Source organism: Oncorhynchus kisutch, linkage group LG10, assembly GCF_002021735.2.
Source record: "Oncorhynchus kisutch isolate 150728-3 linkage group LG10, Okis_V2, whole genome shotgun sequence".
Taxonomy (NCBI): Eukaryota; Metazoa; Chordata; class Actinopteri; order Salmoniformes; family Salmonidae; genus Oncorhynchus; species Oncorhynchus kisutch.
Genome location: NC_034183.2, coordinates 41,577,569 through 41,603,153, shown reverse-complemented (window position 1 = coordinate 41,603,153; position 25,585 = coordinate 41,577,569). Strand labels below are relative to the sequence as shown.

General features: G+C 42.7%; 1 protein-coding gene across 4 annotated transcripts in view; it reads right to left on the bottom strand.

Annotated features, from left to right (window-relative positions):
• LOC109898154 (phosphatidylinositol 3-kinase regulatory subunit gamma) overlaps positions 1–25,585 on the bottom strand; it is a 302,420-nt gene that overhangs the window by 16,546 nt on the left and 260,289 nt on the right. For 2 of the 4 annotated variants that reach the window (XM_031833698.1, XM_031833701.1), the window contains one exon: positions 9,785–9,899. In XM_031833698.1, coding sequence (XP_031689558.1) covers positions 9,785–9,899 — 115 coding nt within the window. Of the gene's footprint in view, positions 1–3,128; positions 3,431–9,784; positions 9,900–13,988; positions 14,123–25,585 lie in introns of those variants that run through there. The other 2 variants (XM_031833699.1, XM_031833702.1) reach the window with 2 other exon arrangements.

Here is a 25,585-nt window from a genome sequence, read left to right as displayed (position 1 = left end):
CTGAAAACTGTTGTCCTGGTTAAAGAAGCAATGAAACTGGCCTTTTTTTTTAGACTAGTTGAGTATCTGGCGCATCAGCATTTGTGGGTTTGATTACAGGCTCAAAATGGCCAGAAACAAATAACATTCTTCTGAAACTCATCAGTCTATTCTTGTTCTGAGAAATGAAGGCTATTCGATATACAGTGGGGCAAAAAAGTATTTAGTCAGCCACCAATTGTGCAAGTTCTCCCACTTAAAAAAAATTAGAAAGGCCTGTAATTTTCATCATAGGTACACCTCAACTATGACAGACAAAATGAGGGGGAAAAAATCCAGAAAATCACATTGTAGGATTTTTTAATGAATTTATTTGCAAATGATGGCAGAAAATAAGTATTTGGTCAATAACATAAGATTATCTCAATACTTTATATACCCTTTGTTGGCAATGACAGAGGTCAAACATTTTCTGTAAGTCTTCACAAGGTTTTCACACACTGTTGCTGGTATTTTGTCCCATTTCTCCATGCAGATCTCCTCTAGAGCAGTGATGTTTTGGGGCTGTTGCTGGGCAACACGGACTTTCAACTCCTTACAAAGATTTTCTATGGGGTTGAGATCTGGAGATTGGCTAGTCCACTCCAGGACCTTGAAATGCTTCTTACGAAGCCACTCATTCGTTGCCCGGGTGGTGTGTTTGGGATCATTGTCATGCTGAAAGACCCAGCCACATTTCATCTTCAATGCCCTTGCTGATGGAAGGAGGTTTTCACTCAAAATCTCACGATACATGGCCCCATTCATTATTTCCTTTACACGGATCAGTCGTCCTGGTTCCTTTGCAGAAAAACAGCCCCAAAGCATGATGTTTCCACCCCCATGCTTCACAGTAGGTATGGTGTTCTTTGGATGCAACTCAGCATTCTTTGTCCTCCAAACACGAGGAGTTGAGTTTTTATCAAAAAGTTATATTTTGGTTTCATCTGACCATATCACATTCTCCCAATTTTTTCCTGGATCATCCAAATGCTCTCTAGCAAACTTCAGACGGGCCTGGACATGTACTGACTTAAGCAGGGGGACAGGTCTGGCACTGCAGGATTTGAGTCCCTGGCGGCGTAGTGTGTTACTGATGGTAGGCTTTGTTACTTTGGTCCGAGCTCTCTGCAGGTCATTCACTAGGTCCCCCCGTGTGGTTCTGGGATTTTTGCTCACCGCTCTTGTGATCATTTTGACCCCACGGGGTGCGATCTTGCGTGGAGCCCCAGATCGAGGGAGATTATCAGTGGTCCTGTATGTCTTCCATTTCCTAATAATTGCTCCCACAGTTGATTTCTTCAAACCAAGCTGCTTACCTATTGCAGATTCAGTCTTCCCAGCCTGGTGCAGGTCTACAATTTTGTTTCTGGTGTCCTTTGACAGCTCTTTGGTCTTGGCCATAGTGGAGTTTGGAGTGTGACTGTTTGAGGTTGTGGACAGGTGCCATTAATACAGGTAACGAGTGGAGGACAGAGGAGCCTCTTAAAGGAGAAGTTACAGGTCTGTGAGAGCCAGAAATCTTGCTTGTTTGTAGGTGACCAAATACTTATTTTCCACCATAATTTGCAAATAAATTCATTAAAAATCCTACAATGTGATTTTCTGGATTTTTTTTCTAATTTTGTCTGTCATAGTTGAAGTGTAGCTATGATGAAAATTACAGGCCTCTCTCATCTTTTTAAGTGGGAGAACTTGCACAATTGGTGGCTGACTAAATATTTTTTGCCCCACTGTATATGTTAACTTTCTGTAGGCAGCTCTGCTCTAGTCCATCTACGTTTCACACTACAGTCCCACTCAAGACAGGTCTGTGTGTGTGTGTGTGTCAGTCTAAGTGTGTCTACGCGCGCTCATGTGTGTGTGTGCAGCTTCAGCCTCCGATGTGTGTCAGCTTTGGCTGGTGGTGGTAAGCTAAGCTGCACTTTACACATGGTGTAGATGAAACAGGGGGTCAAGTAAAGCCAGTCACTAAGCAGGCCTGTAAGCTGCTAAAAACCTGCCTGGCTGGGAGACTCTGCTCTATAGGCATAGTGTGGTCTGGAGACACACAGACAGACTGCTCGACTGGAGAATTAGGTTCATTTTATTAAAGGCCCAGTGCTGTCAAAAATGGGATTTACCTGTGCTTCATATACGTATATTTGTGAAAATTATAATGCCCTTTTTGGTGTGAGAGCTGTTTGAGAAGACCACCTGAAATTTCAGCCTGTTTTCAAGTTTTGACCTGCCTGGTGGCATCACCAGGTGGTAAATTAGTTTATATACAAATAAGAAAGAGTTCCAAACCTTTCTGCCAATAACAACTAGTTTTCAGTTTCTCCTCCCCACTCAGGCCCCTCCCAGAGAGTCCGAGCAAAATTCTTGCTTGAGAAATTGCTCTTCGGTGAGCTATTTTTGTTTCTTTTTGAACATTTGAATTGAAAACAGTCACAGTAAGGTACTTAACTATTACCCAGAAATGGTTTAATATTGAGATAAAAAACAGCTGCATTGGACCTTACAAAGGTTCTTCCTTCTAACATCCTCTCTACCCCTTGCCACCAAGCCATACTGTACAGTACATATCACAGTTAATATAAGACAGCCGAGAGAGAGAGAAAGAGAGAGAATTGTGAAAAAGCAGCAGGCCTGAAATGAAAGGGACTTCCGTGATCATGAGAGTGGCTTGAGTATTGACTCATGTGATCCCATGACTCGACTCAAGGCACCTTCTCACCAAACAAACTCAGATATGCACTATACCAACACACAAGACAAACAGGGACCTTCGCACACACACACACACACACACACCGCACCACCCACCCCACCTGACTTGCACTAGTTAGTTAAACTTGTTGCTGCCATAGTTGACCTATCATACCATCTGGTAGTGGCCCATCTCGACTGCATGCCTGTAAGAGTCTGCTGACTTCCACAGGCTTCAAACTTCCTTTTAAGAGGCACAGAAAGCAACAGTTGACTACTCCATTGTCGACACTTTGATTAAATCAGTAGACCTATATCAATTTGAAAATACCATAAGTATCATTAGCTTTTAAAACAATTCAAATCGGTTTTCTTTTATCCTATTTTAGGCCAGAGTGAGTCTCTCTTCATTAGCCTACCTTTTTGTTCCTGCAGTGAGGAGGATTCACCATCGTCATCAAATGTTTTTGTAATTATTCTGCAGGTTAATTGGCAAAAAGCCTGCCAGTATGCAATTAAAGGAGCCAAATGAACAGCTCTCTTACCAATTCAATTTGGTAGGCTTCTAACGAGTCACTCATTTTAACGTCACTGAAGTCCATCAGTAACCAGCTTAATTAGCCACTTAGCTAGCTAAAGTAGCAAGGCTAATTGAGGCTATTTTGAGGCACCCTTGTCTAGAACAACTCCATTCATATGAAACAGCCTCTCTGTTGGTTGATCATTGTAGCCTACTCCTCATTTAGCCAACTTAATTCCATCATTTCAGATTAGAAATCTCCCACTTCACTTGCTACCCATGGAGCCTAAAACTGTTGTTTTATAAACATGTTTTATGTAATGGTCTATCCTTGTAGGCTATGTAGCAATGCCACATTGATAATAACATTTTAGACAAAGCATTTTTCTTAAAAATTAATGCACTCCTAGTAATTTGGGGCGGCAGGTAGCCTAGTGGTTAGAGCGTTGGGCCAGTAACCGAAAGGTTTCTAAATCGAATCCCTGAGCTGACATATGGTACAAATCTGTTGTTCTGCCCTTGAACAAGGCAGTTAACCCTAAGCCGTCATTGTAAATAATAATTTGTTCTTAACTGACTTGCCTAGTTAAATAAAGGTTAAATAAAAATAATCAAATACTAAAGTCCGTTTGGATATTTGAATAACCGTGCCCCTCCCTAGTCTAATTGCCCCCTTCTCTGCTCCTAACAGAGTGTAACACATGACAGATCCAACTGAAACATAGCCTACCAGTATTCAAACTCTTTTATTTATTTCACCTTTATTTAACCAGGTAGGCCAGTTGAGAACAAGTTCTCATTTACAACTGCGACCTGGCGAAGATAAAGCAAAGCAGTGCCTTAAAAAGTTACACATAAAAGAGTTACACATAAACATTTGTACATAACACAATAGAAACATCTATGTACAGTGTGTGTAAATGTAGAAGATTAGGGAGGTAAAGGCAATAAATAGGCCATAGAGGCGAAAGAAATTACAATTTAGCATTAACACTGGAGTGATAGATGTGCAGATGATGATGTGCAAGTAGAGATACTGGGTTGCAAAAGAGTACAAAGATAAATAACAATATGGGGATGAGGTAGTTGGGTGTGCTATTTACAGACTGGCTGAGTACAGGCACATTGATCAGTAAGCTGCTCTGACAGCTGATACTTAAAGTTAGAGAGGAAGATATAAGTCTCCAGCTTCAGTGATTTTTGCAATTCGTTCCAGTCATTGGTAGCAGAGAACTGGAAGGAAAGGTGGCCAAAGGAAGTGTTGGCTTTGGGGATGACCAGTGAAATATACCTGCTGGAGTGCGTGCTACGGGTGGGCGTTGCTATGGTGACCAGTGAGCTGAGATAAGGCTGGGCTTTACCTAGCAAAGACTACTGGAGCAAGTGGGTTTGGCGACGAATATGTAGCGAGGGCCAGCCAATGAGAGCATACAGGTCGCAGTGGTGGGTAGTATATGGGGCTTTGGTAACAAAACGGATGGCACTGTGATAGACTACATCCAGTTTGCTGAGTAGAGTGTTGGAGGCTATTTTGTAAATTGCTGAAGTTAAGAATCGGTAGGATAGTCAGTTTTACGAGGGTATGTTTGGTAGCATGAGAGGAGGCTTAGTTGCGAAATAGGTAGCCGATTTTAGATTTAATTTCAGATTGGAGATGCTTAATGTGAGTCTGGAAGGAGAGTTTACAGTTTAACAAGACACCTAGGTATTTGTAGTTGTCCACATATTAGTCACAACCGTCCAGAGTAGTGATGCTAGTCGGGCGGGTGAAGGCAACAATCGGTTGAAGCATGCATTTAGTTTAACTAGCATTTAAAAGCAGTTGGAGGCCATGGAAGGAGTATTGTATGGCATTGAAGCTCGTTTGGAGGTTTGTTAACAGTGTCCAAAGAAGGGCCAGATGTATACAGAATGGTGTTGTCTGCGTAGAAGTGGATCAGAGAATCACCAGAAGCAAGATATTTATCATTGATATTTACAGAGAAAAGAGTCGGCCTGAGAATTTAACCCTGTGGCACCCCCATAGAGACTGCCAGAGGTCCGGACAACAGGCCCTCCGATTTGACACACTGAACTGTATCTGAGAAGTAGTTGGTAAACCAGGCGAGGCAGTCATTTGAAAAACCACCGATAAGAATGCGGTGATTGACAGAGTGGAACGCCTTGGCCAGGTCGATGAAGACGGCTGCACAGTACTCTCTTTTATCGATGGCGGTTATGATATCGTTTAGGACCTCTAGTGTGGCTGAGGTGCACCCGTGACCAGCTCGGAAAACCAGATTGCTCACTGGAGAAGGTACGCTGTCATTCGAAATGGTCGGTGATTTGTTTGTGAACTTGGCTTCGAAGATTTTAGAAAGGCAAGGCAGGATGGATATAGGTCTATAACAGTTTGGGTCTAGAGTGTCTCCCCCTTTGAAGAGAGGGATGACCGCGGCAGCTTTCCAATCTTTGGGGATCTCAGATGATACGAAAGAGAGGTAATAATCTTAGAAAGAGAGGGTCCAGATTGTCTAGCCCAGCTGATTTGTAGGGATCCAGATTTTGCAGCTCTTTCAGAACATCGCTGTCTGGATTTGGGTGAAGGAGAAGCAGGGGCGGGGGGTCAAGTTGCTGCAGGTGGTGCAGAGTTGTTGGCCAGGGTAGGGGTATCCAGGTGGAAAGCATGGCCAGCCGTTGAAAAATGCTTATTGAAATGATTTATTATCGTAGATTTATCGGTGGTGACAGTGTTTCCTATCCTCAGTGCAGTGGGCAGGTGGGAGGAGGTGCTCTTATTCTCTATGGACTTTACAGTTTTCAAAACTTTTTGGAATTAGTGCTACAGGATGCACATTTCTGTTTGATAAAGCTAGGCTTAGCTTTCCTAATTGACTGTGTATATTGCTTCCTGACTTCCCTGAAAAGTTGTATATCGCGGGGGAAATTCGATGCTAATTCAGAATGCCACAGGATGTTTTTGTGCTGGTCAATGGCAGTCAAGTCTGGGGTGAACCAAGGGCTATATCTGTTCTTAATTCTACATTTTCTGAACGGGCATGCTTAGTTAAGATGGTCACTTTTAAAGGGCAACCAGGCATCCTCTACTGACGGGATGAGGTCAATATCCTTCCAGGATACCCGGGCCAGGTCGATTAGAAAGGCCTGCTCGCAGAAGTGTTTTAGGGAGATTTTGACAGTGATGAGAGTTGGTCGTTTGACCGCGGACCCATTATGGACGCAGGCAATGAGGCAGTGATCACTGAGATCCTGGTTGAAGACAGCAGAGGTGTATTTAGAGGACAAATTGGTCAGGATGTTATGGATTTAGGGTTGTACCTCATATGTTCCTTGATAATTTGTGTGAGATTGAGGGCATCTATCTTAGATTGTATGACGGCCGGGGTGTTAAGCATATCCCAGTTAGGTCACCTAACAGTACGAACTCTGAAGATAGATGGGGGGTAATCAATTCACATATGGTGTCCAGGGCACAGCTGGGGATTTAGGGGGGTCTATAACAAGCGGGCAATGGTGAGAAACTTGTTTCTGGAAAGATTTTTTAAAGTTGAAACTCAAATTGTTTGGGCACAGACCTGGATAGTATGACAGAACTCTGCAGGCTGACTCCACCCCCTTTTGCAGTTCTATCTTGTCAGAAAATGTGGTAGTTTGGGATGGAAATTTCAGGATTTTTGTTGGCCTTCCAAAGCCAGGATTCAGACACGGCTAGGACATCAGGGTTGGCGGAGTGTGCTAAAGCAGTGAATAAAACGAACTTAGGGAGGAGGCTTCTGATGTTAACATGCATGAAACCAAGGCTTTTACAGTTACAGAAGTCAACAAATGAGAACGCCTGGGGAATGGGAGTGGTGCTGGGCATTTGCACCTCCCATATAATGTGAGTTCATTTGCACGTCTCAAATAATGTGGTAACAATGTGTAGAAATCTGCACGGCATCTGTACCCAGTGGCTACTGCATGCAGAAGTGTGTGCACGGGGCTGGAGAATTTTCTGAGATATAAGTTCATGAAATTAGCTAGTTTGATGTGCACATCGTTACATTTAAAATTAAAACATTGAAAAGTAAATCATAATATAAAATCCCCCAGTGTTTTCCACTAGCGTCAGCTGTTGACTATACAGCCGATTACAGACTCATTTTCAGCCAGGCTACTTTGTCCACTTAAATTAACTACACTACTTTCCAATTCGCTAGTCCAAAAAAGTCTGCAGAGCCCTTTCCTAATAGAATGAATATCCATCTTCTAGCAATCTATTGATAGGAGGACAGGCGCCTGTCATTCACAAAGTGAGAGATAACAGGTAAACACTGCTGTCTGCTGTCAAAGAGGTGCTTTGTACCTGGGTGTGTGTGTGTTGTGTGTGCTGTGGTTGCAGTCAAATTTCTTCACACTGAGGGAGAGAACATGAATTTGTACCTCCCATATGTGAGTTAATTTGCATGTCTCATATAATGTGGTAACGATGTGTAGAAATCCACTTAGCCTATTGTTTTCTGGCACATTAATTTATTTTATTTTGCATGCAAGGTCTGACATTATCGATGGCCCGCTGGCACAGGGACAGTAAAAACACATGGGGCCAGAGGATTTCATCAGTAACTTTTCAGTGCATTCCAGTTCATGTACCTGCTCTGTCACTGTCTACCATTGAAAACTATTGAAGACCACACGCATAAATGTCAGGCTATTTGTATTTGAGCAATATGATTGGCCATTCATTCAAGCACCACCACACTCCCGCGAGTCACAACTTCTCGAGCACAGGAGCAGTACATGAGTTTGTGCCTTCACACAGCAAACGTGAGCTGTCCAGAGCAAAAGGAAGCACCCATCAATCTACTCGCTGAGCTTAATTATTTTATGGAAAGTGATTTACAAAATCAAACATTCAAGGGAACATACTAGCAATATACCTGCTCCTGTTGATAGTCTGCATAAAGAAAGCTACGAAAAGACACTTAGTGTTAAGGTTTTCTTCCGATGAAGGAGAGGAGGACCAAACTGCAGCGTGGTTAGTTCGATACATCGTTAATAAAAGATAAACACAAACAAATACAGAACGTGACAAACCGAAAGAGCCCTATCTGGTGCAAACAGAGACAGGAACAATCACCCACAAAACACTCAAAGAATATGGCTGCCTAAATATGGTTCCCAATCAGAGACAACGATAAACACCTGCCTCTGATTGAGAACCACTAGGCAACCATAGACTTACCTAGACAACTCTACTATACCACAATCCCATAACCTACAAAAACCCCAAGACAAAACACACCACATAAATAACCCATGTCACACCCTGGCCTGACCAAAATAATAAAGAAAAACACAAAATACTAAGACCAGGGCGTGACACTTAGCATTCGTCTTGGCTAGCCATGGCGTAGTCTCTTTTTTTGTCTTAAAGGGGCAGTGTCCGATTTTCAAATCTTTTCAAAATGACATACTTTAGAAACAAAAATGAATGCAATTAATACAATGTAATTCTAAAGAATAGAGTAATGACTTGCATTGCTAAATTATATTACATATCTTTTTAATATATATCATAGTAACCAAATATAGCCGAATATAGACAAAAAGCATGCCAACCTATAGGCCCTGCATTACCCCAAATAATTTAAAAACTACACCATTTCCGGGCCAGTAGAAATTCAGTTCGGGCCAGTAGATTTTTGGCCAAATGGCCCAACCGTTTGCATTTTTGATATGAAGTCTATCAGGACTAGCCAGAAAGTGACGTTAAAGTGAGTCACTCGTCAGTAGACTACCGAATTGTAAGATGAAACGCAAGCGAGAGACCTGTTCATTTGGCTCCCAAATTTGCATACTGGTAGGATTTTTGGGCGATTAACTGCAGATAAATTATAAACACATGTGATGAAGATGGTGAATCCTCCTTACTGCAAGGAACAACAGGTAGGCTAGTGGAGAGAGAGCCTCACTCTGGTCTAAAATATGATAAAAGAAAACCTTTTGAATGGTTTAAAAAAACAAATGATACTTAAATGGTATTTTCAAATTGATATAGGTCTACTGATTTAATCAAAGTGTTGACAACGGGGTAGTCAACTGCTGCCTTCTGTGCCTCTTAAAAGGAAGTTTGAAGCCTGTGAAAGTCAGCAGACTCTTACAGGATTATTTAAATGCCCAGGGCAGTACAGTTTTGTTTTGCCTTTGTTTTATATCATATTGTACAACAGCTGATGAAACTAACACCGACTGCAAAAGTGTGAAACAATTGATACGGGTTATTTCCTGATAGTTGCTGTTTCAAAATACAATGTAGCATTAGAATATACCAGCGGCCACCAAAATAGAGCTTGTTCGGCAAAAATGTATTAACCAGACCCCCCCCCCCCCCCCCAGCCCAGGGGAGCCTGGCTAGCTACTTTTTTTTTTTTTTTTGGCTGGCTACTCAATGTGCTTGTGAAAAAACGCTGATCCCCTGAGCTGTCAGGGCACTTTCATAGGAGGGCAAAAGGGCAGCTGCTCGGGCACTGGTTGAGCCCTATTTGTGCATGTGCCTGGTGTGCGGAGTGCTACCTTGATATGTCTCCCCAGTACCATTCTGCTTCCTGTAGCGACCCCCCAGCCCCCTCCTTCACACCATTGCTGCTGCTCACTGGAGTCATGGGCTTGGCCGGCTTGGGAGGAAGAGCTGCAGAGAGACAGAAAAACAAAGGGAATAGAGAAAGACAGAGGGTTAAGGGCGAAACAAAAATAAAAGTGGGGCTTCGACATGTATGAGGCGTACTGACATGCCAGTGGACCTGAAGCTTGTAGGAAACAGTCTTCCCTTCCTGTCATTCCTCCTTTCTTCACCTCTACTTCTGGCTTCTGAGTTCATTCCTTCACCCCCCCCCCCATCCCTCAGGCTTAGATTATGTCGCAATCGGCCATACTGGCCATGCTTCTCCTCCCTCCCATTCAGCATTGTGTTAATAATTTACCAAGAAGAGACCTCCCTCCACGGCATTTGGAATCTAGAGATTCTGTGAGAATACTAATTGGAGGATAAGTAGCAGGAAGCAGAGCTGGGCTGGCTAGATCCCACTCACCCCAGCTAACAGTAGAGAGGGGTGTACACACACACACACACACATACATACATACACAGACAGGTCAAGGCTGCTAGTAGAGGGACCTTGAGGGTCAGGGAGGGGTGAGATAGGGAGTAGAAGGTAGGGGCGAGACATGCCACATGCCAGGTGCAGCAGAGAAAAAATTTAATAACTTTTCTAGCTTTAGGGGAAAATAACCCTCACCCCCCTCCCTTTGCCTCCTCTAGCCCAACAGCGGCTACAGTGTTCATCTGCAAAACCCAAGCCAAGCATAACTAACCTGCCTCTGACCCAGACACCATACTCAGCACCCACAACCACACACATAGACTTAGACACGCACACACACACACACACGTGAGTATATGTGTATACACTCTTTAGTCAAGATAGTCACTGACTTTAGAGAGTGCCCTTTCAGAGAGCACACACAACAAAGAGCAGTGTGTGTGTGTGTGTGTGTGTGTGTGTGTGTGCGTGTGTGCGTGCGTGCGTGCGTGTGTGCGCGTGAGCACACGCGTGTGTTTCATCTTTCATTCAGGGGTCTCCACTGGCTCTTTGGCGGGCCTCTAGAATGTTCTGTCCCTCTCTAGAACATTCAGGGCTGCTCTGGGAACCCACACACACCAGGGAGAGAAGACACAAGGTGACATCATGACAGGCAGTCAGAGGAATCTCATAACTACACTACTAGAGGGTCATCCAACCAGGCCAGCCAGAGACAGACACCCAATCCCCCAGAGTCATCCAGGACACATTTATTGACATAACCATTTCTCAATGTCCCCATGATAGTCACATCACTCACTGTCTGTCCCCATGCTCTACAGCAGCAGTTACAGAGAGTCACATGTACTGAGGATATTACTACTGAATGAACTATGCATGACGGGTGTCAATAAAGGGAATTGGAACATGTGACAGACATACAGCATAGGAAACAGTTTTTAGTAAAAGAGGTTACAGTTGGAGCAGACTGAGTACAATATTTACTTCGCTCCGGCAGTACAGAGCTAGGGGAATATAAAACTGTGTCTGGGACACTAATGAAAACCAGTTCCTTCAGTTGGGTTGGCAGTTGGTCCACGTTGGTCCACAGGGGCAAGCACACACACACACACACACACACACATGCGCACACAAGCAGGGTTGGGGAGTAATGGATTGCATGTAATTACGTTAGCAGTAAAACAAAAAAAAGATTGTAATCAGATTACAGATACTTGAAGAAAAAAAAATGGAGATGATTACTTACAAATTCAGAAAGGATGTTTGCGCAAAAATGATTTGACATTCAAATCAGCATTAAAAAAAGGCTTGATTTTTTGGTTTGTTCCGCCTGAGGGAGTCTGACCACAAATCAAAGACCACTGTGATGACACACCAAATGCGTTTGATGGATCGCGGGAAAAGAGCAGGAATAGGCTTTTTATAGGCTACAGTCCAAGCTGTTTTCCAATGGTGCCACTGTTGTCGGCAACCAAAAGTTATTCAACTTGAATAAACGCTCGGAGGTAAGGACATTTTACATTTTCATTTTAGTCATTTTGCAAAGGCTCTTTTTTATAATTTTTTATTATTATTATTATGTTTTTACAGGGTGTATTCATTAAGGAAAACGTTTACCGTTTAAGAACCAAACAGAAAGAAACAGAGCAAATCGAATGTTTCGATTGGGCAAATTCAGGTAGGTCCCTCCTCGTTTCCTTCAGTTTAAGAAACGGCCATTCTGTTGCAAAATGTAATGAATGTGCACTCAGTGGACAGCCAGTAAGCTTATAAAATGCGCTCTTGCAACAGCTGCATAGTACGGATCCCAGCCTATGGTGTAAAAGTTTGAGGGAGTTCCTCCCTTCCTATATACAGTCAACAAGTTTCATTTAAGAAGACTAAAATGAGCTTTTTGGTCTTCATTTAAGGTTATGGTATGTATTAGGGTTAGCAGTGTGGTTAAGGTTAGGGTTAAGTTTAAAATCAGATTTTATGACTTTGTGGCTGTGCTAGCTAGTTACCACTCTGCACAGCTGACTCCAGAACAAGATTCATGACGAAAAACACTAACCTGCACTAATCTAAAAGTAACTGAAAGTAATCTGATTACATTACTGAGTTTGTGTAATCCAAAGTAAATGTTAATGATTACAATTGTGGACTGGTAAATGGTAACCGTAACGGATTACATTTGGAAAGTAACCTACCCAGCCCTGCGCCACACACACGCGCACGGTGAGCCAGCCAGGCAGCCCAGGAGACTGAGCTCCCTCTCCTCTTCCCTGTGGGGTGAGTCATCTCCACCAGTGAGAGAGAGCCAGGGGCGGACCTGCCTGCCTAACTCTCCTCCCCTCCTCCTCCTTTCTTTCCTCTCCTGTCCTCCCTCTCCTTGCAGGTGCACACACACTGCTTTCACTCTCTCTCTCTCACAGCACACAGGGGAAAGAGCCAGGAAGCCACAGGAGGAAGAGAGCAGAATTGGGGCCAAGTGAAAATGAAAGCCCTGACTAGCTCGCAACCTCCACCCCCCTCCCCTTCTAGGACCTGTGTGTGTGTGTGTGTGTGTGTATTCATCCCCACTTTATCATTAACAGATTCCTTTTACATATGACTGGCTGAAAAATCTGTCCTGCACCCTTCACCCTCAGTGGAGCCCCCAATCCATGACACATACAACAGCTCGATCAGAGCCAGTTCCAAAGAGCACATTATGCAGCTTGCATAGGACACAGGGTCAAGCCTCAGGCACAACTCTCTCTGTCTGTGTGTCTGTGTGTGTGTCTGTGTGTGTGTGTGGCAGCTGTTGGGTCCAGAAGCAGGAGCATGTTAACCAGAGTGTGTTGGGCGCCAGCAGAGTGGTATTAACACTGCCGCCCCACAGCAACCCTTCACACACGCACCACACACACACACACACCTCAGTGAGATGTTGATGACTGTCTGAGAACGTTAAGTAAAACCATAAATAAGTCAAATCATAATTGACAAGTAAAATAAAACAGACATTTGCACCATTGTGCAAAAGTGCAAAGTTACTGAATAGAACATGGAATAAAAGTAGCAGAACAAAGTACAATCCAATCTTCATTATTTATTTTTTGGGGGAGGGTGTAAGCCCCAGAGTGTGTAAGCGGAGCAGAGGGTATTACACACACACACACACACACACACACACACACACACACACACACACACACACACACACACACACACACACACACACACACACACACACACACACACACACACACACACACACACACACACACACACACACACACACACACACACACACACACACACACACAGGGGGACAAAGACCCTCAGGAATGAACACACGCACAGTGTATACATCAGTCTGTCTTTTAAGCTGTTCAACACATGTAGTCCTGCAGATGCAGTCCACACGGCCAGCCTGCCAGCCAGCCAGCCTACCCCCGGGCCCCTCAATCCTGTCACACACACACATAAGCCCTCATTCCAGTCCTGTCCAGTCGCAGTCGGCACTTTGCTACACACACACACACACAAACATGGACCCACATATACACACACACCCACAGACGGAAGCACAAACACACAAAAGGGATGCGGGCCAACTGACAAGAAAAGAAAGAAAGGGGAGGAGGACTGAGAGAAAGAAAGAAAGAGAAAGAAAGGAGAAAAAAGGAAAGAAAGCTGGTGTTGGGTCTTACTGTCTTCCTCTAGTGGGGTAGGTGTGAGCTGCATTAGTCCTGTCAGCTGTCTGTTCCTTTCCCTTTCTCTGTGTGTCTGTCCAGTCAGTCCCTCTCCTCTCTCTCTCTGTTCTATCTCTCTTTCCTCCTCTGTCAGACTGGCGCTGCGAAACAAGCCCTGATCCTAAAATCAGACAGCTAGCTAATCTCTGAATGGAGTCCTGATTTGGCCAATAAGAGCACAGCAGGGGGGTAGGGGTGGACCCTGAGAGAGGGGGGAGCAGCAGAGAGAGAAAGAGAGAGCAAGAGAGAGAGACAGAGAGAGTTACACCCTCAGAGTATATAAATTATGTCAGGGACATGTTGAGAAAAAGAGAAAAAGGGAGAGGGTCAGGGAGAATGAGAGGGGTTCAGGAAGAGAAAGAGCACACACAGCGTGTAAGGCCTCACTAAACCAGACACACATACACACACAAACGAGGGATGTGACAGATGGGCAATTTAAAAAAAGTTTAGACAGCTCTTTTTTCCATTAAAACTATAAGAAAGATGCATAAAATGTTCCCTTTCAGACGGTTGAGCATTGCACCTGTACTACCATGACTGTACCTCAATTACACCTCGCAAAGTATTTCCATACAGGACTCCGCTGCTGTCGCTCGCCTTCCTTTGCCATTTTTCCAACAGTTAACGACGATGACGTAGTGGTAGAGAGTTGACTCCAAAGTAATTGATTCCTCGACTCCTCGCACATTGACTACAGTCACCGAATCGAGGGCTAAGATTAGATTCTGCTTGGAATCGAGTACTAAGATTCAGTATTTTCGGAAAGTAGGAGACTGATTAGTTGCTGTACTTCCAAGAACACAAACACATCTTTCATAGCAAGCTAGCGAGGGATGGGGAGAGAGGGGGAAGGGGCACAGTACAGGCAGGTCGGCCACCAGGCAGACAGTCAGAACTGTTTTCTAGGCCTGTATCTCGCAATGGAATGCAGTATCTCGCAATTTCTTGGCTTACAATATCTCTGAACTTTAGAAAAGCAGGACCTACCATCAATGAATAGGCTAGGATATTCTACACGCAAAAGACCGAAGACTGAACACTGAACACACAAACATCGTTAGCGAAGAGAAAGAGCAGGGGTGTAATCATTAGTCCAAACAGTTGCGAATCGAAACTTTTCGATTGGACAAATTCAGGTAGGTCCCTCCCCGTTTCATTCCATTTGCTTCCGTTTAACAAACGTTTTGCATCATAATCGGTGTAATGAATACGCCCCAATGCGAGGCAGTGCGAGGGAGAGAGAGGAGAGCGCAGGGTAGAAAAAAACATGCCGCGCATCTTGGTAATCTGTCTTGCATGCCTCGCAAATTCACCTAAAGTTCACCTCTCCCTCTCTTGTTTTATTTAAATTACACAACTTTCCACATACCTTTATAGCCCATCATCCAGTTAGGCCAAAACGTGGAAAATAATGTTTTGTGATCGGTTTGGGAGTTAAGGATCCCAATGTCATTTTTATGTTTATGCACACGCACACACACACACACCACACCACACCACACACACACACACACACACACACACACACACACACACACACACACACACACACACACACCCCCCCCCCCCGTGGCCAAAGCTGTGTCTGAATGGGAAAAGACAGGCACATTCTGCTCTCAGCCCAGTTTCCACAAGTCAGGCCTGACCAAGCTGAACACTTCGAACTCTAGTACTATTTATACATGTGAGGAGAGAAAGGGAGAGCGAAACAGAGTCAGAGAGACAGAAGGAGAATAGAGTGAAAGAAAGAGATTTGGGAGGGAGAGAGAGATGGAAGAAAAATGTTTATACTTAACAGATGTATGTGTTCTGGGGCTCTTCCCAGCCTAACATGTGTCCAACATGAATCTCAGAATAGAATAGAAGGCAGAAAGAGAGAGAGAAAAAGAGGGGGGGGGGGGGGGGAGAGGGCAAGTTGCCATGTATGCTTAAGACACATTATGAATCCTTAGCCCTGCTGCATCTCTCCACGGCAGACAGAATGAGACCGAAAGGTTGTGTTTACACTTGACACTTACATGCAGCTTCTGCTGTCAGAATACGAAGACGGGTCGAGATGCACAAAAGTCACTTTGTGGTCAGATTGTGTTCAGATCTGGCTGACCACTTCGCCGATGTGGTCAGGGATGCATTGGGTGCAGATTTCTGAAAGCAACCAGGCTCCCGAAAGCGCATACAGTGGCAGACGCCATCAGTACTCCTCCCACAAGTCTCCAGAAAATGTGTGTTTTAGGTCCGAGAGGCACCTTTTCATTGTGACATTGGAGGAAACACCTTTCTAGCGTGTGAGGAACGTCTTTGCTGGACTCATAAATGTTAGCCAGCTAGCTAGTATTTCGAAGGAAAACATTTTTTGGGGGGGGGCTAGAGTTATGCTAACCCGTTTGCAATCCCTTTAACCTTGCTTGCTAGCTACAGAAGTTAGCTGGCTAGTTAGCTACCGCCATCAGTTGTTGTGTTATTATTATATTTAGCCTATTCCACCGTTTGTAGAATGCACACACTGGCAATTGAATGTAGTGCGGGAAAGGGGAATCCAGGCACACTGTTGGACACAATATCTACATTGAAATGTAGGTGTAGATGCGCGACACGTTCGGAGTTCCATGATCATAAATCTAGGGTCAGAATACTAAAGCTGCATGAACTGTCAAGTTGAGACATGGCCAAAGAGAGAGACAGCGACAGAGAATAAAGAGTAAGATAATGGTTCTAAAGTGTGTTTCAATGTGTAGAGGAAGAATCAACAGAACCAACCCAGCCTTGTCTGTCTGCCGTGACTCACTTCTGTAAGTGACTTATGTCATTGCCCCATATAGCATCATTCCAGCAGCAGGGGACAGAAATGTACTGGTGATTTTCCATTCAATGAAGAAGCTACCCAATTCTAGTGCTACCCTGCAAACCCACACCCCATCACTGCACCTTACACACACACACACACACACACACACACACACACACACACACACACACACACAATGGGAGGGGAGTAGTCATGTTGCCATTGGGAACCGAGGTCAGCCCTCCCCTGGGGCAGCACTCCACCTGTGCTAATCACCCACGGCAACGGACACAAAGACACACACACGGAGCTGGCCCCCGGCGTTACATTCTAACTGTCACAGAGCCTCTCACATTTCAATTCCACTGTAAGAAATATATCAATGAACATCTGCACAACGCTCATCCCTTCTCTGTCGCTCTCTTTCTCCACCCCAGTTTCTCTCTTGCCTTCTCTCTATTTCTCTTTCTCTGCTGGGCCCAGGGATTAGACCCCCCCCCCCCCCCCCACAGGATCCCACAAAGTGAATCCCATGCCGAAATAACATCTAAAAACAGGAGTACACAAGAAGAGAGAAAAGCCCAGACAGGCAACCAAAAACATTGCGTATGTGTTCTGTAGGGGCCGAGCTGTGAGCTGGCACTGACTGGAAGACGAGATTAATTTGCAGTCGGATCACACACTGGTGAGCTCATACCCCCTGGGGAGAGAAGAGGAGGAGTAGAGAAGAAGAACGGGGCTATATTCTTCCACCTCCCCGAGACACACCGCCGCTATCCGCCACTCTATACACCTACCGCCTGCCTGGGGTAACACAGCTAGGGTCCTTTCTCGATAGCCCAGGAGATGTTACGTAGAAGCCAAACACACAACACAGTGCATATTTCCCTTTGAAACCTATTGTTTATATCAAAGCTACCGGTTGTTTCATTCAATGTCTCCACTGACAATCCCTGGCTCAATGGAAGAAGCTTGCTAACATTGGTGATCATATAATACAACTGATGTTGGTTGTTATCACTCTGTATCGCTACAGAGTGATAACAAGTGACACCAGCACACATAAAACACAACCATCAACCATTGACAGGTTAATCACAGCAGGAGATGGTGATTGTGTTTCCAACACCAGGACACGTTTAGACATTGTTGTTTTGAAACAGATCTGGCAACATGATTAGTGTGACATTTTGGCTGTTTGCCAACTGGCTCATAGATCTGGGGTTTACATGCATAAGATGCACAGCGTTACTATCACCATTATACATGCACGGTAGTATTACTGTTATCTTTTCATAGATAGAGAGCCAACCCAGTGTGCATACAACATGATCAAGATATTTTTTTCTGGTTGGAACGTCATATAACCAGATCACAACTTGATTAAAACGTCTTTTTCACAATGGCGAGGGTGGGAAATTTACTTTTTTGGTCAACCAGCCACTGTAGTAGATTTTTTTAAATATCTACCAGCCACTCACATTTTTTACCAGCCCATTTTTTCTTCTTTATAATTAACCAAAAATTACAACAAAAATGATAAAAATGACAAAAAGTATGCTTTCTAATGTTTCAAAAACAAGAAATGCATTCGTAGTAAGAAGTATTGGACTACATTGATTAATTGAATTAATTAGTGACCTGCGTCTTTTAACCAATGTTTGTTCAAATTGGTCAGCTAGCCCTTTAAGGGACGGGCCGTTACCGTGGTAATTTAGACACTCACTTGGCTGTAATGAAAAAAAATCTTGACTGAGATGTCTTCCTAACAGCAGACAGTTGCAGCAAACTTAAACTAACATCATTTAAAAACAACCTAGCATGTGAACAAAACGATGTAACTGGCCAAGAAACACAAGGACAAAGTTCCACTTCAGTAGATTTTCTTGTAAATTCAAAAAGAAAAGTATGTGAACCCTTTGGAATTACCTGGATTTCTGTATAAATTGGTCATCAAATTTGATCTGATCTTCATCTAAGTCACAACAATAAACAAACATAGTGTGCTTAAACTAATAACAAACAAATGATTGTATTTTTCTTGTTTAGATTGAATACATCATTTACACATTCACAGTGTAGGTTAGAAAAAGTATGTTAACCCCTAGAAAAATACAATCATTTGTTTGTTATTAGTTTAAGCACACTAATGACTTCTCCAAAAGCTCATTTGAGTCAGTAGTCAGCTAACCTGGAGTTCAATCTATGAGGCGAGATTGGAGATGTTGGTAATAGCTGCCTTGCCCTATAAAAAAACACTCACAAAATGTGAGTTTGCTATTCACAAGAAGCATTGCCTGATGTGAACCATGCCTCGAACAAAAGAGATCTCAGAAGACCTCAGATTAAGAATTGTTGACTTGCTTAAAGCTGGAAAGGGTTACAAAAGTATCTCTAAAAGCCTTGATGTCCATTAGTCCACAGGAGGACAAATTGTCTTTAAATCGAGAAAGTTCAGCACTGTTGCTACTCTCCCTAGGAGTGGTCGCCCTGCAAAGATGACTGCAAGAGCACAGCGCAGACTGCTCAAAGAGGTTAAGAAGAATCCTAGAGTGTCAGCTAAAGACTTACAGAAATCTCTGGAACATGCTAACCTCTCTGTTGACGAGGCTGCGATATGTAAAACACTAAACAAGAATGGTGTTCATGGGAGGGCACCACGGAAGAAGCGACTGCTGTCCAAAAAAAAACATTGCTGCACGTCTGAAGTTTGCAAAAGTGCACCTGGATGTTCCACAGCGCTACTGGCAACATATTATGTGGATAGATGAAACTACAGTTGAGTTGTTTGGTAGGAACACACAACACTATGTGTGGAGAAAAAAGGCACAGAACACCAACATCAAAACCTCATCCCAACTGTCATGTATGGTGGAGGAAGCATCATGTTTTGGGGCTGCTTTGCTGCCTCAGGGCCTGTACAGCTTGCTATCATCAACAGAAAATGAATTCCCAAGTATATCAAGACATTTTGCAGGAGAATGTTAGGGTATCTGTCCACCAATTGAAGCTCAACAGAAGTCGGGTGATGCAACAGGACAACAACCCAAAACACAGAAGTAAATTAACAACAGAATGGCTTCAAAAGAAGACAATATGCCTTCTGGAGTGGCCCAGTCAGTGTCCTGACCTCAACGCAATTGCAATGCTGTGGCAAGACTACAAGAAGGGCAGTTCACACCAGACATCCCAAGAATATTGCTGAACTGAAACAGTTTTGTAAAGAGGAATGGTCCAAAATTCCTCCTGACCGTTGTGCGGGTCTAATCCAACTACAGAACACGTTTGGTTGAGGTTATTGCTGACAAAATATGGCCAACCAGTTATTAAATACAAGGGTTCACATTAGAGGTCGACCGATTAATCGGAATGGCCGATAAGTTAGGGCCGATTTCAAGTTTTCATAACAATCGTAACTCTGTATTTTTGGGCGCCAATTTTTTTTTACACCTTTATTTCATCTTTACTTAACTAGGCAAGTCAGTTAAGAACACATTCTTATTTTCAATGAAAGCCTAGGAATGGTGGGTTACCTGTTAACTGGGGCAGAAAGACAGATTTTCACCTTGTCAGCTCGGGGGATCCAATCTTGCAACCTTACAGTTAACTAGTCCAACGCAATAACGACCTGCCTCTCTCTCGTTCCACTCCACAAGGAGACTGCCTGTTACGCGAATGCAGTAAACCAAGGTAAGTTGATAGCTAGCATTAAACTTATCTTATAAAAAAACAATCACTAGTTAACTACACATGGTTGATGATATTACTAGATATTATCTAGTGTGTCCTGTGTTGCATATAATCTGACTGAGCATACAAGTATCTAAGTATCTGACTGAGCAGTGGTAGGCAGAAGCAGGCGCGTAAACATTCATTCAAACAGCACTTTCGTGCATTTTGCCAGCAGCTCTTCGTTGTGCGTCAAGCATTGTGCTGTTAATGACTTCAAACCTATCAACTCCCGAGATGAGGCTGGTGTAACCGAAGTGAAATGGCTGGCTAGTTAGCGTGCGCTAATAGCGTTTCAAACTTCACTCACTCTGAGCCTTGGGGTGGTTGTTCCCCTTGCTCTGCATGGGTAACGCTGCTTCGATGTGGTGGCTGTTGTCGTTGTGTTGCTGGTTCGATCCCAGGGAGGAGTGAGGAGAGGGACGGAAGCTATACTGGCAATACTAAAGTGCCTATAAGAACATCCAATAGTCAAAGGTTAATGAAATACAAATTCTATAGAGGGAAATAGTCCTATAATAACTACAACCTAAAACTTCTTACCTGGGAATATTGAAGACTCATGTTAAAAGGAACCACCAGCTTTCATATGTTCTCATGTTCTGAGCAAGGAATTTTCGGTATCGGCTTTTTTGGTCCTCTAATAATCGGCATCGGCGTTGAAAAAAAATCATAATCGGTCGACCTCTAGTTCACATACTTTTCCCACCCTGCACTTTGAATGTTTACACGGTGTGTTCGATAAAGACCTGACATTGTATAATTGTTTGTGTGTTATTAGTTTAAGCATACTGTGTTTTTCTATTCCTGTGACCTAGATGAAGATCAGATCAAATTTTATGAACAATTTATGCAGAAATCCAGGTATTTCCAAAGGGTTCACATACTTTTTCTTGCCACTGTATATCTTTTAGTTCAATATTCTACTGCAATCCACCAGGATTTACAAAACCCTATTGTTATCCCATTTATTTCCATCAATAATTAATCAAATTATTGCACCTGAAGTTAACCCTGAAAATATTACAATTATATTTTCCCCTAACTGTTTTAAGCAATTTACTCCAATGGGCTAACTCAGGGTCACACAGAGTGTTTCTTGGTAGTCTTAAAACAAATCTGCTTTGAAACAAAAGTATACACCTCACACACATGGTTATGGGCTTTAAAAAAGAAGACACCTGTACCATGTCAGATTTTGAGTATAATTGTCCTCAATTCTTAATTTGCATACCAATATTACAGTTTATATACATCCCAGAAGACTGAAATTTAACCAAACCGTTTGACACAGAAACACCAGATTTTTAGCATAAAAAATATAAATAAAATAAGAATTATAAAATTATGAAAAATATTAATTCAATTCCACCCATGAGGCCACTGGGGGGCGATTTGGTCATTTGACTCCAGGAAAGGGGTATACCATAATTGTGCACTCATTTATTTTTAATTTCAGTAGCTAATAAGGAGGTAGGCATATCAGTTCCAACTAAAACTTGGATTGGAATCTGTGCCTCGCGCGCAGAAATAAATCTCTGTGCGCAAGCAGCCTGCTTGCTTGAGCCTTCACATGCCCGGTAGGCTACACAACAACACAGCTGGAAAACAACGACAGTTTCTCGAAATGTACACAAACAACTTCCAAAAGATTTGACCAGGTAGTCCCTGTTCTCCTGCATTCATGTTTAACTTTTGTAAGGAATGCAGCAGGTTTGTTGGGGAGAAAAACATCATCTAAAGTTTTGCTAGCTGGCTAACGTTAGCGCTCTGGCTAATCCTCCATGGACATGGTAAGTTTACATTTTTACCTGTTGTAGCTAGCTAGCTAAAGTTTACATTTTTACCTGTTGTAGCTAGCTAGCTAAAGTTTACATTTTTACCTGTTGTAGCTAGCTAGCTAAAGTTTACATTTTTACCTGTTGTAGCTAGCTAGCTAAAGTTTACATTTTGATATCTGTTTAGTTAATGACAGTAAATGTGTGTTTGCGTAAGAGAGAGTGAGAGATGATCACAACTTTAGAAAACATTGTCATGTCAACATGTTTCTTGATTCATCAGGGATCCATGTATTTTGTGTATTTTGTATTTGACAATACGATATATTTTGTCTCAATATACCCCTCAACACTCATTCTAACGTTACACCGCAACTGTCTTTTTCAATTCTTGATTCTCTTTTTTTGTAGGAATCTTCTAGATTGGATGGAAGGATGGAAGAGGGAACAAAGGGAAGGAGTACAGGAGTTATCCAGCCTGTAAATAGCCTATGTTTCGCTGTCTCTCTCTGCCTCCCCGTCTGTCTGCCTAACTGCCAGATTGCTGGGGGGCAACATAGTCAATGTACTTGCTAGGCTAAGTCTAACTTACTGAAGACCTTAGGCCTTCTGTGGTAGCTAGGTTACTGATCATAATGGTTAATATTGATTTGTCTGTCTTTACAGTTCCTGAAACATGTCAATGACCTGATGCATGGCCTCTACAGCAGTCCTTGGCCATCTACTTCGTTACCAGTGACCTATTCTGCCACATCCCAGCTAAAGAAGAAAGGAAAGAGATTTGCCAATTACAGCAATTTCTAACAATGTTTGTTGCAGGAATGATATGACATACCAACATAACTTTAGAAAAACATAATATTTTATTGTCTCTCTATACATACCTCGATTTTTGCATGTACCTTTCTTTTTTTAAGACTGCCAAGCTGTCCTCAATTTTGGGAACTTCTGTCTGGGACAACGTCCTCAGGATTATGGAGTGGTGTGTTTAAAAAATGTGTTTGAATATTAAGCAAAACTTTAACATTTAGAGATGAGTAAAAAAAAAAAATGTCCAACTAGTCACATTTTTGATATCCTCTTTCTTAAAATGTTTGAGATTTAGTTAATGTCCCACTTCAATATGAAGGGACAGAGGAGAAAACATGCCTTTGACACCACTCGTGTGCTCCATTGTAATTGGTAAGTAAATGTGAGCAGTTGAGACATTTGGCATAGACAATGAGACATTTTTTGTAGATTCTGACTGTTAAAGATATTTTACTGTGCGTTACTGTTATGTCGTGTCCTGCGTGCCCACATTATGCCAATCATTAATTTATTTTCTTCTCTTTTTAAGCTTACCGTAAGTGCAATGAAAAGCCATAAAAGTCAGGAGGTTGAAGTTCTAAAATATGCCATTGACGTCGGAGTGGATGAGGACGCAAAGTATGTATATGAGCAAGTTGCTCTTTAAAAATAAAAACATCTAAGCTATAACTGCCACAAACTTTTTCAACTAGGACCACACAGTTTCTTCAGGAATGTAGTTCTTTCAAAAATCTCAGATTGATACAGTTGTAATGTGCTGATTCTCTTCACCGCAGAGCTGACCCGTCACACCACTCTTCAAGAGGGCCACTACGCGCCAGATCGACTCCTGTGCTCAGTCCTTGATAAGGATCTACCCCATTACACCACTAATTAATCATTAATACAAGTTTTTTTTTTTTACGGGCCTTTATATACTCTGTCCTAGTCTTTCTATGCGTGTAATGTCTTGGATTATGAAACAAGGACTGTATGCAGATGTGCTAAAAATTGTTCAAATGTAAGAATATGCTACAGATGTAACCTTAACTGGTGGCTATGGAAACAAACATAAATGTAATGAACAATGTTTTTAACATACAACTTTTTCCCCTGCAATACTTTTTACAGTAGGTAATAAGCTGTAGTCAGGTGGTCATTACCAGGTTATGATGAAGTCTTAACTATGATCAGTACATAATAAATAATAAAGCACATATTATAGTGGTCACAATTATGACCGATTGGTCTTATGTTGGTCAGTAAAATACATCATATTTTGGTTTGTAAAAATACATTTTAAAAAACGGATGTCTTTAAAACCAGCTATTGCCCATTGGGTACTGACTCACTTGTTAGTTCATTTGACAGTAGCGTTGTAGCCTATACTGTAGGCTATGTCTTTTGGAGTAGGCCTATAGTTGAGTTGCATTGCAGAAGTGAAGCTGGACTATAGTCAGCTCGAGGCTATATATCTAAATGCCATCTTAAAACGGTCTCTCTATCGGTTCCCAGCCTATGTATGACCTCATAGTGAATGCGTGAAACCCTTGTGAATCGCAAAGCCATTGCATTGACAGCACATATACATGGAAATGGACTACACATAGGCTATAGGAGAATGCCCCCCCCCCCTTCACTCCACCACCGACATAAAGCCCCTTTTTCTCAAGCGATATCGTCCCACTTGCCCCGGATGACAATGGAGAGGGTTGCTGTACACGCATAACTGGATACTGTAACAGTCCACTTCAGAAGGTGCCAATATTCTAAAATCGTCCTATCAAGGGCATGGGACAGGGGGGGAGAAAGAGCTACTGGCAAAATATATTCCGTGCAATTCAAAAGCATCCCCTGCTCCATCCGCTGAGCGTCCTACATCTGCGGTATTAATTCAAGAAGAGGGGGAAGGGGGATGGGAGTCGAATGACACTTGCACAAAATGCCAAGAAATTACTCAAATAGAGTTAAACATCCTATATGACAGTCGGTCAGAAACATGCGCAGATATTATGCATGACATCTGTGCCTGGAGCAACGTTGATATAGATGAAACAGAGGTTTTTTTACTTCATTGACTTGTAACGCAATCTTTTCAGATCTCTTTCCCCTCCCCCACAACCTATGCTTCACAGGACTGAACACCTTTAACTCTTTTGGAGAACCAGAATATTATATTGATGGTAAAACACGGTAAAGTAGAGTTTAGGTATGAACGGCATGAATACATATTGAATAGACTGCTATAAAAGAACAAAGCAAACTGACAAAAGTGATGGCCTTCGTGCTAAATGAATGAATGAATGAATGACTAAAGAAAAACGAATGAATAAGCAGCCGACTAAATAACTATACTGAGGTCGTCCATTTGTATGATAGCGACAAATAAAGTTCATTGGTTCAATGAATAATGTCCATATGCGCGTGAAATGTTTATTAAAACGGAAGGGATTATTGCAGGATACACGGTA